A 19,047-nucleotide genomic window follows, 5' to 3' on the forward strand; every position below is an offset into this window, starting at 1 on the left:
ATGTACCACGTTCGCAATGTGACTTGTTAAAATTATAATAGGATTTCGTCACGACATTGTTCTATGATACGACGAATAGCAACGAGAACAAAAATAACTCATGCGCATTAAACTTTGCCTAATCTGCTAATCAGTTATCATGATCTAGAATTTTACGTGATGACAAGCCGGAGTGACTATAGTCCACAAGACAATTTGAAAACATAACATCTGCTAACAAACTACAGTGTTTAGATTTTCTATAATTTTGTGGCAGTACCCTCTGGCGTCTACTCTTGAAGTCTTGAGTCTTGACGCCTGACAGTTTGGTAGTGTGGAGCAGTAAATTTAATTTCAATTATTTGGTCCCTTCAGTTGAATTTTCAACAATTTTTCCGTGCCGTATATTTGTATTTTAGACGACATAAATTCGCTGTACGGTCAGTATTCAGAAAATTGTCCGACGAGACCATGATAATCATACTTGCGACTAGTATACGCCGCCTGTGATTAGTAAGTACTTATATCTTACTTGACAACAGATTATATTAACAAGAGAAACCGATCTTAGTAGTTCGTCAAAGTAACAATTTTATTAGTTAATGTTGCATAGGGAGACCAAATATTGTGTCAAATTATGAAAGATGAAATTTCTAGAAACTAGGCAATGATCTATTGATCAATAGATAAACAGTGTACAGCTGTTTCATATTTACGTTTTAGAGGTATTTAAAATTAATGCCTATGTCCAGTCCCTAGGAAGTTTAGACATACACTATTAAATTAAGAAGTATAATTAATTTTTAAATATATTTTTTTTTGTATAATATGTGTATATTTTTATTATGCGGAAAAATAATCATACTTTAAATATTGATTAGACCACAGCTGTGACCGGCTACTTAATAGTTTAAATTTTATACAATACATAATAATAATTGTAGATATTGTTTAAAATAATTATTTATTTCATTTTAGTTGTTACTTACATTCATTTATATGTAGTAATAAATCAGTATTATTTTTATGCCTAATTAAAAAATCCTTTTAATATTTCATAATCACTTTTACAAATGATTATCTTTGTTTAACTTGAACGTTGTTTACTATAAAATTGTTTCTTCTCACACTTTAAATTCATTAGTTAAAACCAGTGTGAAATTATCCTCACTGGTGATTAACATCATGGTGAATTTTATCTATCCCAGATTGTGTAAAATAATTTATTCCTTATTTTGCTTCTAATATTTAATAGCTTATCAATGTCAATTTATTGTCTATCAGTTTAATAATAATATAAATTTGTAATAATCATTAATAAATTAAAACAATTTCAATAATTTGTTGGTTGGCATATAAAGAAAAATGTTTTAATTAAATAATTAATACATTTATTTTATAATTTTAAATAAAGTAATAAGTTAAATTCATCCAGTGTAGTTTTTTTATTTTTTAATAGGTACTTGTGTTACAATACCATAGTTAAAAGTTGTTTTTAAGAATAATTATTATAAATATTAAAACTTATATAATTTAAAGTAATACTATCAATCTTGAACAAGTAAAATTTTATTCAACCAAGTAGTAAGTATGGTAATGCATGATTTTATTCTCAAATTGTACCTTAATAGTATGATACAATTTTTTCAAAACTTTTTAAAGCTTATATCAAATTTATTTATATTATATTATACTAATTAATAATTGTAAAATTTAAGTATTTGAAAATTGTACAGATGACAGATGTACAAGTACAGTTAATATATAAATATTATATTATACATGGATCAGAATATTGTTTGATAAATGCTTGGAATTAAAATATATAAGAATACTTAACATTTTTTTTAAATAGTTTTTTTTTTTTTTTTTGTTACAATAATCTTATAAATAATATTATATTCAACTTATTAATCAGTATAAAAGTTTATCCAAGATCAGATTAAAAAAAAAAAAAACAAAAATATACCACTAAAATGTCTATGCTTTAATCATAATTTTTTTCTTCTCAATATAATTATTGATGTATAATATTTACATACAATGTAAATTATACCTTTTTTAATTTTTAATAGCTTTTAGTAATTTGTATTTACACACTAGAAGCCTCCCAGTGGAGGTACTATATATATTTAAATTAGTTTGGTTTGTAGGTCACAACACCACTGTGTATGAATTAGGCATTATGTTTGGTATCAAGAAGCTAAGAGATAACAGCAGTGACGACCACGAGGAATTTTGAGAAAACACCATTATCAGTTTTGGGTATGTGTTTAACATGGAATTGGTTATGAGTGTGTCATTACACCTGTTACATTGGCTACTTTTGTTGGTGTTTATAGTAAAGTTTAGTCAAACTAGATGGTTGACAACTGCGATTTTGGAGCTCCTTATAGACAGTGTAGTTTTTACTGTCTTTACTATAACGTAATTTATACAGAACCAGCCAACGATTCTGGCTACATTTTACACAGTGTAAAGAGTAAGAGCAGTAAGTTCTTATGTGTCCATAAGATTGGCAATTAAGGCATTGCAGGATTTCATGGTGTTTGTATGGTTCTTCCACTTCGACTATTGTGTGTAGGAGTGATTTAATGTTGAAAATGTTTTTGTTGGAAGGGTCATGCTTGAATCATTAAAGAAAATATAGGAAGAAAATATTTTGTTTGATGATGCTCGTTATTTGTGACCTGGTTAAGAATCCAATTTCTTCAGTTGCCGACAAAATATCTGATACTAGAGTTGAGGAATATTTTAGGTTTTGAATTTCATTTTTTTAGTTTGTATATTATGTATGTTTTATTTCTTTAACAATTTATTTCCTTTGCCCATTATAAATTTATGTAGGTTAAATATTGCATAAAATAATCTCATTCCTTAACATAATAATTCAATGAAGTTAAATAAGAATATCTGTTAATTTTTAATTTGTGGATTTTTTTTATTTCAGATAATATAATAATTTACGATGGCTGATAATATGAAAATTAAACTGCCTCCATTATTGCTACAAGCATTTTCTATCAATATTAACAAAGCCAAATGTATGAAATGCAATATTTCATGTGAACCTAAAGAGGAAGATATTCTTTTCCATCTGTCTGTATGTAATGGGACCCTTATTGAAGAAAATATCCAAACAACATTTAAATTCAATTGCCTGATGTGTAATTTTTCAAATGATAGTATTGATCAATGGAAGTGTCATTTGTTCAAACTTGATCATATTTCCAATAATTTTGATTCAAATGAAAAACGATTTTCGTATAATTGCAATTCATGTAATACTCATTTTTATGGTTTTAGAGATAGTATACTAAATCATAATTGCAAACCTCAATTTATTCCATCATTGTCTGATGTAATGGCCTTTGTTTATGCAAAATATGATATTCAGGATAAGCAGACCATGCTTCACTATTGTACAGATTGCTCTTATACCACTTATGATTTAACAAAATTGCACATTGAAGAACATAGCAAAGTTTCCAATATTTCTGTATGCAATTCATGCCTGATAACATTTTATAGTTCTAGCAATGAAGAATTTTTAAACCACAAATTTACATTTGAACATATGATTCTATGGTGCTTAAACGGTGCTCGAAGTGTACCAAAAATTTCATCTGCAACATCTCAAAAATTGCCATACTATATAACAAAATATTTTGTTATTAGTTCGCTGTTAAAAAAATTTTGTTGTATTGTCTGCAATACAAAAAACTCTCTTACATATGAATGTATATATGATCATTTTAACAACTGTATTTCTTCTAAAGAAATTTCTGAAGTTAACAAGTGCATACCGTTGCTTAAAGTAAATTGTAATTTGTGCAATTATTCATGTTTTGCAGTAGATAATAACTTGTACAAATGTTGGGTGGACCATGTTATAAGTTTTAATCATTTAAGTAAAACAGTGGTTGGAAAAAAAGACAAACAGAAATTGTTTTCATATTACTGCTATGTAAGTGAAACTGTATTTTATGGAACAGATTCTTTTATTAAAAATTTAATTATGAAAACAAATAATGATATTGAACGTCTGCTATTTATACCAGATTTGATGTCTAAAGTGTATAAACGCATCACAAATACACATTTCAGCTGTAGTATTTTATTTTGTTGTGGAATTTGTCAAAATCATACAGTCAACCAGTCATTTAACTGTGTGCATAAAAATAATGATTTAAGTCTATCATTTTATTGTTCCACTTGTTTAATAGTATTCAATGTCGAATCTGACTATAACGAACATCTTCTTAGTAGTGAGCATATTATTTTGAAATATTTTAAGTCTAATCAATTAGGTGAGCTTAAAATTCTTGATTATTCCATGGAAACAATGAAGATGTATTTAATTAATTTAAATATAAGTGACGATGATGATGACAACCTTCAGGAGATCTTATGTCAGGAAAATAATGAGATGAATGTATCCACAGAAAACATAACATCCTGTGATCTAGAAGACTATGGTGATGACAAAGATAACCCTGATGAGACCTTATGTCAGGACAATAATGAGATTAATAAATCCACAGAAAACATAAAATCATTTAATCCAGAAGAAAACATTATTAAAAGTTTAATAGAAAAACTATCTGCACAATCAGTAAAATCTGCTTTTAACAATTACCTTAAAAAGAATTTTGATTTATTAATCCAAAAGCCGCTAGCAAATAATGACATTAGTAAAGCAATAGTGTTTGTTTGTGACATTTGTAATTTGGTTCTTAGTAACCATGATGATTGGATAAAACATGACATTAAGTTTCATAGCAAAAATATGGACTTAAGAGTTTTATTCTGTAATATTTGTCGCATTTACCATGTGAGTACTTACAAAAATATTGACCATCATTTAATGACAATGGAACATATAATAATGGAAGCATTTCAAAAGTACCAAAATAAAAATGTAATCAAACCATCAATAAATAATATCAATAGTTGTAATAAAAACTCAAATCCCACTAATGAAGATAAGGGTTCTGATCCCAATGTTGAAATTAAACAAATTGAAAATTCAAATAAATATATAAAGAATAAAACTATTTATATAGAAATTAAAAGTGAATATTATTTTATCTATATCTATATATTATATTATTATCTCTATACTTATTTCCTTAAACTTATAATATTAAATAACAACATTTAATGTTTTTGATTTTGATTTTCTAGACGTAGCTAATAATTTAAAAAAAAACAACTATTTTGCATTGAACAAAATAATTCTAGAAATGTATGGAGAATTCAAACAAGTCAAAAATGTAAACAATTCATATGTGATTCTTTTCAAAAATAAGTAAGTTTACTATTTCATTTGTCTATTAAAAAAAAAATAATTGTTGTTTGTTTTTGTTATTTAATTACTATTTAGGGACCAAGTTAAATGTATACGTAGAGATACAAAAAAATTAAAAAACCAGTATGGCTTTACAATACAAGTTATAAAAAATGATCATACAGGTATAAATTTAAAACCAACTAAAAATAATAATATTAATATTTTAATATGTTTATCTTTCTAGAAAAAGTATTATCATTGGAAACAGTAGATTTATTTAAAGATTGGGGCTTTTTGTGTGCCAAAATTCTCCGTGATTTAGAAATGATGAATTCGACATCATCCAGTACAAAAATACAATCCCAAATTCAACAATTGTGTGACTCAATATGTAGCCTTCAAATTGTAACAGATCCAAAAAAGATTCACATTTTTGGTTCTCGAGTTTATGGACTAGCAACAAACACAACTGATATAGATATATATTTGGAAACCGGTATAACAAAACAACTTACAAATTATTGTCAGATTTTAAAGTATATTTTCAATATTGTGTATTTGATTTTTTGTATTAATCCAACTTAACCAAAATAAGTGAAAATTAATATTAATACAGGAAAATCATTCTACTTTATATACTTTTTTAGTGGTGCAACTTAAAAACAAAAGATCCAGGTGGAAATGTCTGGACTGTGGCCCTTACTTTCAAATAAAAATTTTCAACAGTCATACCTTATTATAAATCTAAAATGAATTGTTCTCTTTAGTCATAATTAATAGTTATTATATATTATATTTGCAAATGTTCGATTATTATTATTTTTTCTAACAATTGAAATATATTACTACAAAATATTCCAAAATACATAAAATAAGCTAAATACTCACAAATCCATGAAATATTCTCAAAAATTCAAAACAAACTTTTTTTTACAAACTCAAAATTAAACAAATCGTCCACAATTTTTACTTTCATAAGACTAGACTACATATTCTGTCATGTTAAGCAACAATATTTAAAATCATATAAACCCTGTCTTTAGTCATCATGTTTCAAAATCTTATGATAACTTTTTTCATGTCTACAAATGTGAAATTAAGTTGAAATAACACCAGTGGTGTGGCGACAAGATTTTTATGTAGGGGCGAATGGCGAATACATTTTTTTGGTACCCACATAGGCGGTCCTACGGGTGCTGCCACTGCAGCCTGTGCTGCACCTGACATTTCAACCGCCTTCCACATTTTTTTTTTTTATCAGTTGACATAATAATATTAATTATAATTATTTATAACTGTTTATAAAAATAAATAAGATTTAAAATTCCAAGTAGAAAAATGGAATAACATTTTTATTTGTGTGTGTGTATGTATATGTTTAAATGTGTGGTAATGATATTGGGATTTTGGGATATAAGTACATACCTATGTGTATTGTGTATACTATAATTTAATGTGCTGCACCGGATGTAAATTCCTGGGACCGCCTATGGGTACCCAACCAACCCCCCCTTTATAATTTGACTACCCTCTTCTGTTCAAAAAAGTAAATATTAATTTCTTATTATTAACCAATTATAAATAAAAATTGTAAGCAAGAATTGTAAAATATTATATTGCAGTGTAATTACAAAAGTCATAAGAGGGTAAATTATAATATTATTTACCATCAGACTTAAATAAACTTATATTTTAGGACTTTAGGCAGGTAGCAATTTTAGGAATTTTAATGACTTTCAATATCCATTTGAATGATAATGCATATATTACGTGCTGTAGAAAGATATGGCATGGCATGTCCATCAATGTGTTAAAATACTAGGTAGTTCATAATTATATATATATGGTGTTCTTAGTGTTCATACCTATTCAATATTACAATATCGCCACTGGGTGACCTACCCACCCACCCTTGAATTTTACTATGGGTGGTTGCGCCAAAAAATATCCTTCGCCACTACTGAATAATAAATACTATCTGTTATTAGTAAACGTTTTTTAAGTTTCTTCTATAATATTCAGTCAGTTAACCCTTCTTTAGCAACTTAGTCAAATCTTAGGACCCCTGTGCTGTGTGTTGCACACCCAACTCTCATAAACTATGTCAATTTCTAATATACAAATTTAATATATCTCATCATTGAGTAGAGATTATATATGTGCCTATAATTAAAATTCAATAACACATTATTACATTTAAAAATTGATTTCTGAGTAGATATTGTGCCTTTGTTTCTGAGAATATGTTTTTAATTATAATGCATTTGTATTATATACCCAATACCAATTACATATATATTAAGAGTTAACATTTACTATTTACTAAAAACATTGCATATATTATATAATATAATATATATAATAAAGGTTTATAGTCCCCATCATTAATATATATTTAATTTCAACAAATTGTACATATTATGAATTTTTTACTGCAGAACAAATTGATTGAATATTAGAAACTAGAACTATTTAATTTTGTTTTTAATGTTGTTTATTTTTAAATTTATGGTAGTCTGAGAATTGCTTATAAATTGCTGTTGAGTAATATTGGCAATGACAATGGATCCTAATTTACAGATGGCTCGTTTGATGGAGAAATAGCAAATGATGAAGACGTTCAAATAGAATTGGTACAAATATTTGCTAAACGCTGTCTATTGAAGCCCAAAGACTTTCAAAATGTTGAATCAATCTGCCATTGCCGTGTACCTATTGTTACATTTTATCATGTACCATCAAAGCTCATATGTGATGTATCCTTTAAAAGTGGTCTTAGCATATATAACACTAAACTAATCAAGTATGTGACACCGTTATATATGGTATACCATAAATATGGTTACAATTGTTTTTATTTGACATTATTACAGATTTTATTTATCGATGGACACTACTGTGAAGTGGCTAGTTTGTGTCATTGTGAAGAATTGGGCTCTCCAAAATGGTTTAAAGGACAAACATTTGTTCAACAGCTATTCCTTGATATGGTTGGTACTGTTTTACTTGATGAACAAAAAAGTGATTCCATCATTACCCGAACTCAGACAAAATGCTACAAAAGATGATCATAAAGTCATTGAAGGTACTTACTATAATAATATATCCTATTCTATTGAAAATATACTAAAATAGGTATATATATTTGGTTTTTAACTAGGATGGGACTGTACGTTTGGAAAATGCTTGTGCAATATCAGTGTTGATAAACGGCCTAAACTGTTAATGGGTTTTTTTCAATACTATGCCAAAAAAAGAACATTTAAGGACAATGTACTATCTACTTGCACTGGTAAATTAATAAAAAAGCATGTATTTTTTGAAAGGTTCAGTCAATTGTCTGAACTAAGTAAAATACAGAGAAGACAGTTTAAAAACTTTCAATCCAAAATTGTTTCAAATTTTGAAAAAAATTACGGACTAGTTCTGCAGGATCCATTTAATCTGTCGTTCAACCTAACGAGAAATTTAGATAGAAAAGATTTTACAGACTTTTGTAATCTGTGTCATCAAAGTTCAATTCTTTTAATGAATATGAAAGGTTGCACTGTTTTCTAATACTTGTAATTGATAACAATAAACTTAAACAAATTTTCTCAAAAATACATTTTTATTTATCTTACGAAATTGCATTTGGTAATTAATTAATAAATATATCTATATTTAGACAAAAATAGATTTCTGTCTGTCTGTCTCTCCTTTATGCCTTCTTAAATGGCTGGACTAATAGGCCCGAATAATACAATTATTATCAATAAATATTGTTCAATTGAAAACTTGAATTGTCAGACTTTTCTGGATTAAATGAATAAAATTACATTATGATAAATTGAATATTGTCGTAATATTATTACTCAATACATTTTAACTGTTACATTTACATATCAATATGTATATAAACATACTGCTAGCATAACAACAGGGAATGTATTTCACACACAGTTTAACTAGTTTGAGACATATGAGAGGCAGTGCCGTAGAAACCGCCGGTGCTGGCGGTGCAATGCACCGGGGAACTTGATCTTGAAAGGGCCCTACGCCCTTTCTGATTATCTGATATAATGTGACCTAGAATATACAACAAAGAAAAAAGAAAATTATGTTATAAAACTATGGGGCACCTACACCAATTTGCACTGGGGCACACAAGTATCTAGCTACGGCACTGATGAGAGGCACAGAATAGATCAAATAAAAGGTAGGTATTATAATATATAAAATAAATTTTTTAGTATGGAATTTCAAAAACAATTATGTAAATTGATTATTTATTATATTACTGTGCAAGTCAGTTTTAACTTGCTATGTACATGCATTTAAAATATATCAAATATCCAGTTTTTATTTTTAAGAAAAATAAAAAATAATAGTATTTGTTTGATATGTTATATTTAATTTTAACAACAATAGAAATCTTGATCCAAGCGTGGTTTTAGATACTTATACAAAACATGTTTAGTTTTATTTCAAACTAAAAAATATTGTCAAATATTTAGCTTTTTGTTAAATTATATTTCATTATCCTACTATAACTAGCTATAAGTTAGCCAATTTAAAATGGAGTAAATGTAGGTACTTGTCTTTAACTTGAAAATTAAAACAAACTGATAAATATAAATTATTTTAGTAATTAAGTTTTAAGGTATTAAGCAGTAAAAAGAAAGAATTATAGTAATTGAAGCTGTCAATATCAAAATAAATATAATTTATATTGAATAATGACTAAATATTTATATGCAGTCAAAGTGAAAGGCATAACATTTGTTTTACTCAAAGCTTACTGGTATGACAAATGAAACAATCATATACTTTTTACTTGGTAACCTGTTTCATAACATAATTTGAGAATCAGTTGAATTTCATTATTCTGGGTTTGAGCTGGTTTTCTGCAAGTCTAAGCGATTTTCCAGACCTTGCACACCATATTGGTTTGTAGTAATTTTACTCTTTGCTGGCTACTGTAGTCTGAATGCTTTAATAAAGTTTTCATATTACTTGCAAATATTTATAATTAAAGACCAGATTTATATGTATTTTAAATTGTAAAATATGCATACAAACATACTCTAAAAAAAGCAAAACATGTTTTATGTTTAGCAAAATGTATAATGTAGCACAGATTTGCTGTTTGAAATTGTTATTTAATATTTACTCGTTAATACACGCAAGCCAAGTAAACTACACTTTAGTAAGTACTTAAAATTTAATTGTTTGAAAATTTGATACACAAACATACCTTTAATCTTTTCCTTTTTATTGCTCAACGCCTTGATAGTTGGGTGGTTATATATTTAATATTTAAATTCACCATATTTTAAGAACAAAAAATATACAATTTGAATTTCACATGTCCAAAAGGACCATAGCAGGAATTTTTTAGAGATTTTCATGTGCTAAGAAGTTAGAAGTGGCTGAAAGCGGAAGCAGTTGATTATTAAGATAGAATGTTGGTTCATATTTCGTTCAATACTACACTCTAGGATGTTGAGATGGTTTTATAAGTGAAAAGAGGCTAAGACAAGATGTGGGTTAGTTTTTTAAATGGCTTTGACATCAGCAGTCACCAACTTGTGGATGGTGTGAACCATGTGATTTCGACTGACCGGAGATATAAAGATTGAAGAATAGGGGAGAGATTACTGCACATTTGGATACACTAGTTAGGATTTGAGGATCAGATAATAGTGACTAGGAAGAAGAAGTTCAAATCATTCATTATTAAATTTATTATTATTAAGGCCCAGAATTTCATGCATTTGCATGTTTTTACTGAGTAGTGAATGTATCAAAACGTTACTGGATCAACTTCAAATTTGAATCACAATCTAACGATTTCAAAAATGAAATATTGTAGTTTGCATATTTTGAGACTTTCTTCTATGCCTATTTTAAAATAAAATTGCACTTTACTGCATAATTATGTTGCTTTAAAAAGAAAATAGTATTTCATTAAAGTGTTTGAATGAGTATTTATTATTTCAAAATATATTTGTTGAAAAATGTCTATGAAAATCTAATAATAAAAACACCACCAATAAAAATTTTTTTTAATTATACTATTTATTTGTTTATAATACTTTGTTTTAAATTTAATTTAATCCTTATTCATTGTATTCTATTTTCCCACATTTAAAGTTAACTAGTATCACCGTGTCTGATGTTATGTTACGCGAACGTTCTCTAAGCTCTGAGTCTGAGCAAAGGTTTAGTTGTAGCTCTTAGCTTGTATTTCTAAAGTATAAATACAACATATTTCATACTAAAAATACTAGGGGGGGGTATTGAACTAGTTTTGGGCAATAGGGTGGCGGTGAACTAGTTTTGAGTGGTAGAGGGGCTGCAAACATGTTCACGCAAAAACGTACATGGTGCTACCTAAAAATAATTCATACTTGATAATCCACATAACTATCAGTTACTAATAGATACTATGTGTTGAGCAATGCACAACAACTTATCTTTCATTGTTGGCAAATTTATTATCTTACGAATTACGACTTATGTTAACGAGTATCTAACGTCATTAGTAACCTAATGTCGAAAAACTTACTAAAAACCACCAAGTTCAATCATCTCATTGAAATCGTGTCTACAAAAACAATAAAAGCAATATAAAATAAAATTGATAAATTATTGTTTTTTTCAAATTTTCCAAATCATTAACTTCCTTCTTATTCCTCAGCCCATACCATTGATTATATAATTTTCATATAGGGGGGGGGGGGCGTTAAATAATTGATTCCTACTCAAGGGGGTGGTAACATAAAAAAGGTTGAGAAACACTGATCTATATTTTCCTCGTGCACCAAGCAGTGTTTTGAATTTTTAATCACTTCACTTTTTGAAATCAATCTAATGAACTGAAATAAGTGCTCTTGATCTGATAACACCGTCCTTTAATGTTGATAATTAACTGTCAATTATTGCTTCTGAATGACAATTGTACAATATGATTTAAAAACTTTGAAAAATATTCTGACCTCAATGATTTTGTTAAATAATAATTTGTCATTTACAGTACTGACACAAGATGTGTTCATAATTTGGAGCACTAAGATAATCAAACACACAGATCATATAAATTTAATCAAAAATTAAATATATTTATTAGAATGCTATTTAAAGCTATTGTCTATAAACGTACACAATATCTCAATATAAAAAAAGTAAAATTAAACAATATATCAGCCTTGTTAAAACGTAGAACATAAAATACAGTTAGAAGCATTGTGGTTAGCGTTGAATAGACTATTATATAAAAAGGATAAAGAATCGCTGACAAAAAATATTAATGGTTATTATTTAAGTACAGTATATAATAAAAGAGTAATATTTCAAAGTTGCATTTGTGTTAAGATGTTACACATAGAATAAAACAAAAATATCTAAACAATTGAACTTATGGATGTGGATTAGAATTCAGCATAATTGTTTGGACACACAGTTACTAAGAGTTACCACAGAGAGTTGTGATGAAATTTAAGATCTCGTTTCACAGAGTTTCCGTCTTTATCAGTTTGGAATGTATTACTATTTTCAGGATGTGGGTTTGTTTCTTTGAACTGGCAATCCACACTAAATTAATAATAAAAAAACAATTAAAACTAAAATAAATGAAGTCTGGATTATTATAAATTTGAATACTAACAACTCAGTATCTTGGTTGTATTTGAACTTCACAGACGCAGCATCACCTTCACCTTGAACTATCTATAAATAATAACAACACATAACATTATATAACTTTTGTAAATAATACAAATAGGTTGATGAATCAATGCTTACTTCGCCCATCGTATCATGATGTTTATGAGCACCATGCCGTCCAAACATTGGTTGTTGCTTATATGCTACAGCTCTAAAATAGTAAAATAGTTGTTTAAAATAATGATTTTTTATTTTAATTTATCATTAAAATAAAAATTTACCTATGACCACTATTGTCATGATTTTTTTCATCCACTATAAATTATTAATACATATAATTAATAATGACATTCAATAGAGTAAAAGTATAATATATTCTGGATTTTAATATTTATATTATGTACATATATTTTTGCAAAGCTGGGTCAGGTAGTTATTTTTCTCAACTAGTATTAGAACATACATTAGTTTCTGAAATTTTTAATTTAATTAAAAATTGTGAGTTATGTTAAGAGTAGAAGTTATTTTGTTTAGTTTTAAATAAAAATTTAAAAACAAATTTGTTTAAAATAAGCAAAAATATTTCATGAATTACTCACTATCTAAAATAGATTACTGCCGAGAATGGAAAAATTATATCGAAAAACTGATAATTTGATCTCATGTTAGGGTGATTAAATGTTATAATATGCCCTAAAGACATAAAAAATAACTAAAATGAAAATTTATTTTGTTCACAATTAAAAAACAAAAATACTAACAAACATATGTATAATAGAATATTTTAGACAAAAATATATAAATACTAGTCGTAAGACCAATAAATAGTCATAATTGTTTACTACTTGATGGGCCAATTCACCAGACTACTTTAAAATAGATTTTAATATGAATAAAAATGTGGGTACATATTTAATATTTTTCTTATGAATTAAAATAAATAACAAACTTTTTTATTTTTTATGTTACATAATATAAATTAGATTCATGAAAATTAAAATTGAAAAACATTAAGCACTAAAAACCTAAGATATTTCAAATATACAATAACTAGCAAAAAATATCAGAATAAAATTTTATATTTGGAGTCATGATGCATAAAACAATTTTATATCACACTCTGCTATAACAATTAACAAATGCTATAAAACACAAGCCCTGCTAATAACCTTTTTTTATTGAAAACAAATTGGAATATTATTTATTAGAACACAAAATGTCAACAAAAAAATAAGAGATATATAGACAGTATGATAAGAAAATTTGTAAATGTTTATCTACAGGCTGTAGGTATCATGGTTAATGTGAATTATAAAAAATAAAACTAATATAAAGAGTAGATAGAAATTATATAATAATAATATAAATATTATAAATATTATTATCACAGCTATAGATACTAATCAACACACAGCAGTTGTACAAAGTATTTAGATTTTTGGAATGAAAAACTACAAAAAATACTTATTATTTTTTTATGAGTTAAATCAGATTATTTTACAAGTTCAATTCAACTTGTCAATATACAATTTTTTTTATGAATTAATACCAACTGATCAGTAAAAAGGTTAATCACAAAGTAACTATCCTACTTAACTTTAAGTTTATAACTAATTAGTGCCCAGCTTTGATTTTTGAGTACATTAATAGGGTTAAGAAATGTGGATACGTTTTAATTTTTAACTTAAAATGTACATCAAAACTTTTATTTTGCATAAAAAAAAGAAAATTTTAATGGTTTTAGAGAATACTTTGATGTATATTTTAGTATTCAAATGTATCACAATAAATTCTTTAAAAATCCAGTTTATGTCGATAAGTATTATAGAACTCTTACATGCATCATCAAAAAATTCTTCATATATTACAAAATTGTTTCCTTGGTTAACCAATTTGGATAGTTGATAATGCTTCCACATAAACTGCAATAATTTTTTTGTTGGCTTGTCGATTGCTAAATGTTTGGGTTCCAAATTTATATCCTAAAAGTGTAACATAAATTTATATTAACAAAAACTTCAAAATCAATTTTAAATTGCAGTTAAAAGTTTGTTACCTGTAACATGCATTCGATCAAACGTTTTCCGTAACCTTTACGTTGTTTGGACTCGTGTATGTAGAAATCTAACAAACAGTAGACCATTGCTTCAGACCGTGAACCTTCTTTGTTATAGAGGTATAACTTTTTCCACCCCATCTTCAAAATCCCAACAACACTGAAATGCCTAAACAACAAATACAAACAATCAACAATCCTTACTGAAAAATGAATTTAAATATTTTAATGGGAGGGATTATTTTAAGACAAATTAAAAAATTAAAATAAAAGAGGGCCATTTCATCAAAAACAACAAAATGTATTATTATTATATATTTACTCAGGTTTATCATGTTCAGTCATCATGTAGAGAATGTGATCAGAATTGGCTAACTTATCGCTGCTGGTGATGGGCATCTTCAACTCTTGAGCAATAGCCGAAGCTTTTCCCATCTCATCTATGATCAATTTTATTATGCTTTTCAAGCTACACAAAAAAAAAATCAAAAATAAGTAATAACACTAATAACACAACAATGTTGATAATAGCAATTAAATCCCTTTAGACATAAGCTCTCCAAAGTTACCCGGAACCATTTCTTACTAGCTAAACCTCTACCCAGTGTTATAGACAAGAATTTAATATGTCAGGGATTTATTGTAATAATTACTAATTATATAAAAAATTAATTTATATAATATAAACATTTAAACACTTTCCATATAGTAAGGGGAGAGGGTTTTAACCTGTCATGTGTTTACAGCCCTGCACCTTCCCACATACAAAATTAACTAGCACTCACATCATACACTAACTTCACTTTGAGGCGAGGTGCCCACACTCCCCCCCGGTTGTCAAATACCCGCCATAGTGGGTAACAAAGGGACCTTAAAATAATATTACGGCCCTGACTTTACCCACACTAAAAATTAACTAGCGCACACGTCATACACTTACCCAAAATCAAATTTCTATTACACTGTCATCGTCTCGCCCCACACGCCCCTGGTTAGGTACCCATCATAGTGGGTAACGTAGGGACTTATTAATAATATGTACACTTACTCCTCATTTTGCTCGTGTCCTAAGGGCGTCAGCGTGTTGTCAATCTTCAACACTTCTTCGGTGGCCACATTCTTAATGTCAAACTTGAACTCCATGACGCAAAATTACAACTATTTTCTTACTCAGCGGAGATGCGATGCCGGAACGATTATTGTCGGTTGTACTCGTAGCACGAAAACTGAGTATACCTAATATTTATTGCTGTTTAGTTATCGACTACACAGTGTGTAAAGTTGTAAGCTTGAATGTTAATAGACAAAAATCGTCGCGGAGGCGTAAATGGACTAATCGAAAAAGGAGTAGAAACTAAAAAGTACACACATAAACGTCAACCTTGGAAATTAAGTGCCGCAGCCCACAGTAGGCGGTCGGGCAGGCTGACGAAATGGCCAATAATAAATAAAATCGGCCGTGAACGCAACGGTTCCTAGTTTTAGGTAGGTACCAATGTCTGTATCAAGGCAACTGCAGCGCATAGGATAGGTAGGAAAAGGACGTACAAAATATTGATAAGACTTTTGCCGCCACCTAAATATGTTTTGTCAACCGGCACAATGATAACGCGCGACCGGAACCGTGGCGGGGCGGGGCTGACAACCATCAAAAGTTATTCCATGATAATGGTAACCAATCTAAATTCTAATACACTAATATAGTGAAACGTTTAACTGCCAGACGGTAGACGAATGCTCGCTGCTCGATCACTGAAATTTGTCCGCTATTCAAAGGACTAGGTTTGTAGTTTTTTCCTGGAAAAAATTCTAAATTTAGAGGTTCCGTTAGGGGAGGTTCACTAAACACTAGCTATGTTTTATATCGACCTTATGCAGTAGCAGTAGTATTCCGCGTTGTGTAATCATTAATCAGTATTATATTATTCATTTATAAGCTGTACCCTAGTTCACTACTATTCTGGATTAGATTTTTAGGTCACTAGGTGAATATACTACATGTTTATAGGCTTTTTTTTGATTTTAGGTTACAGGCAACAATAAGTTGCCTTCAACAGCGGCGTAATTTGGGTATTGTTTAAGAGGATCTCGTACATGGAAGTTAATGGTTTGAATATTTAATTATTAATTTGTTTCTTTACAATTTCTCATATAATAAATAATTATAAACGATAAAAGAATTATTTCTTTCAATCAACTCGCATCTAACATCGTTGTCGACTAGAAAATAAAATATGCAGGTTATTATTAATAAAATAAACAAAATCAAACCAAATACTATTTTGTCCAAGGAGCCCCTATGTACATTTTTACATTTGCAACATCACGAAATCTTGTGGCTCCGAAGAGCACAATTTAAAAAAACCTATAAGCCGTATTTATAATAGTGTATTGTACGCTGTACGGACAATTCTAGTTATAACTTATACCAATCTTAAAAGTTATAAGTTAAAACATAATTTAATATCATTATTTTTAGTGCATCGCATTGATTATTTTTGTTAAGTCTAAAATAGTAAACAATAATTATAAAAATTATGTTTCTTTTCTTTAGTGGCTAGTATGTACCTAACCAATATGTTCACCAATAACTTCATCAAAATGAAAGCTTCTTGTTATTTTTAAACAAAATTGAATGTAGTTAAAACAATTAACTTCAATAAACCACAAGGCTTACAAAAATAGATAAACCACCGAAAAATACCTACTCTAAGATAACTGTTCATAATTAACACACACAAAAAAAATATAGAAATTTATCCTCAAAACAAAAAAAATATGATGTTGGTATTCAAGCATTAGTATACAAAATTTACAAGTTGAAATGTATAAGTACCTCGTGCCTACCACAAATCGATGTTTGTCACGCGGGGTTGTATAGTAGGTAATGTCCAATGGGACATGGCCACATGGTTAAGCACTATATATAGTGTAATACCATGGTCGTTGTTTTTTGATAATCCCGATTAAATTAGGGCAAAGTCAAAAGTTGTATATATGAGTACAGAATATTACATGGATAAGGGTCCAATAATATTGCTCCAAGTGACCAAGTCACAAGTGGTATATTTTCAACGCCGTGTAATTGACTCGTAACTCGAGGTTTTTGAACTTGTCAGTTTGAGTATTATCGTCACTTTCTGGACAACCCTAAAAAGTTGATTAAATCCAAAATTTTCATAAACATTTAAAAAAAAATACCTCGTTAGAACTCGGTAGTTTGAATCAGCGTTAACTGTTATTATTGCCATATTATGATTGTACTTCACAAGATCAGCAACCGCCTTCACTTCTTCAATCTACAAATAAATAACAACACTAGTGGTCATTTGCACCAATTTATCATTTAACTGTTACTTTACTAAGTTACACTTAAGCTAAGCTGTCCTTAAATTTAGAAGATACTTAAGTTGCATTGCACCATTCGGAAATAAATAATCTTAGTAAAGTGTTCCTTAATTCGATTTTCGTTATATTGTTCCGAACTTCAAATATAAATAACATAATGATAACACGATAACTATTGTGATAATGCATTTATCATTAGATAGCAGATGCCGAATATTGATAATCCGCCTTTATAGAATATAGTTTATACTTTATTTTATATTTACGACATCCTAAGTACTTAGTGTAAAGTTAATTATTAGTTAGTTATTAATTTCTGTTATTAATCATGGGTGGATCCTGGCCAACGTGCTACAATATTTGATACTTTCAAATTAGCTCTGCATATTGCCTGCACATTAATAGAAAAGTACCCTTTTCTATTTCTATAAATCTCTGCATCATCCCCTCCTAAATATAAAAATAACTTGTCAATATAAATTTAGTTTATATTAATAAAATTACATTATCAATACCTAATGATTGTATTCTAATATGAGTGCAGTCAATAGTTCCAATGATTCGTGGAAACTTTGCTATTTTAAAAAAATCGTTAGCTGCTTCTTTCAATTCTGTATCATTTTTAGGCATACTTATAAATTTTTTGCACCTAAAAGAGAAGTTAATAAAAATTTAGCTTTAATGTATTTTATTGCATGTATTTTTGGTAGACCGTGTACTATAC

The 19,047-nt window shown here is 28.1% G+C and overlaps 2 protein-coding genes across 7 annotated transcripts; one reads left to right on the top strand and one right to left on the bottom strand.

Moving 5' to 3' along the window:
• On the top strand, positions 1 to 9,106 carry LOC107173613 (uncharacterized). Of its 6 annotated transcripts, XM_089225174.1 has the most exons (11): positions 1 to 492; positions 2,133 to 2,244; positions 2,322 to 2,530; positions 2,599 to 2,737; positions 2,930 to 5,054; positions 5,167 to 5,290; positions 5,366 to 5,454; positions 5,517 to 5,768; positions 7,853 to 8,075; positions 8,146 to 8,357; positions 8,433 to 9,106. In XM_089225174.1, exons 5-11 carry the CDS (start codon positions 2,948 to 2,950, stop codon positions 8,828 to 8,830), a joined length of 3,405 nt encoding a protein of 1,134 aa, XP_089081300.1. In that variant the 5' UTR covers positions 1 to 492; positions 2,133 to 2,244; positions 2,322 to 2,530; positions 2,599 to 2,737; positions 2,930 to 2,947; the 3' UTR covers positions 8,831 to 9,106. The 6 variants fall into 6 exon arrangements, with proteins under 6 accessions (XP_089081300.1, XP_015379698.2, XP_089081301.1 ...); XM_015524212.2 differs by having other exon boundaries at positions 2,322 to 2,771; XM_089225175.1 differs by having other exon boundaries at positions 2,322 to 2,720.
• A 3,244-nt stretch (positions 9,107 to 12,350) lies between these two features.
• Positions 12,351 to 16,375, bottom strand: LOC107173575 (alpha-tubulin N-acetyltransferase 1-like). Its single transcript, XM_089225176.1, has 8 exons — positions 16,024 to 16,375; positions 15,298 to 15,444; positions 14,976 to 15,144; positions 14,757 to 14,901; positions 13,201 to 13,234; positions 13,058 to 13,130; positions 12,921 to 12,982; positions 12,351 to 12,847 (listed from the first exon to the last, which is right to left on the bottom strand). Exons 1-8 carry the CDS (start codon positions 16,116 to 16,118, stop codon positions 12,727 to 12,729), a joined length of 846 nt encoding a protein of 281 aa, XP_089081302.1. The 5' UTR covers positions 16,119 to 16,375; the 3' UTR covers positions 12,351 to 12,726.
• Between the last annotated feature and the right edge of the window lie 2,672 nt (positions 16,376 to 19,047).

Source organism: Diuraphis noxia, unplaced genomic scaffold (genome assembly GCF_037042655.1).
Source record: "Diuraphis noxia isolate RWA-SAM2 unplaced genomic scaffold, SU_Dnox_SAM2 contig0004, whole genome shotgun sequence".
Taxonomy (NCBI): domain Eukaryota; kingdom Metazoa; phylum Arthropoda; class Insecta; order Hemiptera; family Aphididae; genus Diuraphis; species Diuraphis noxia.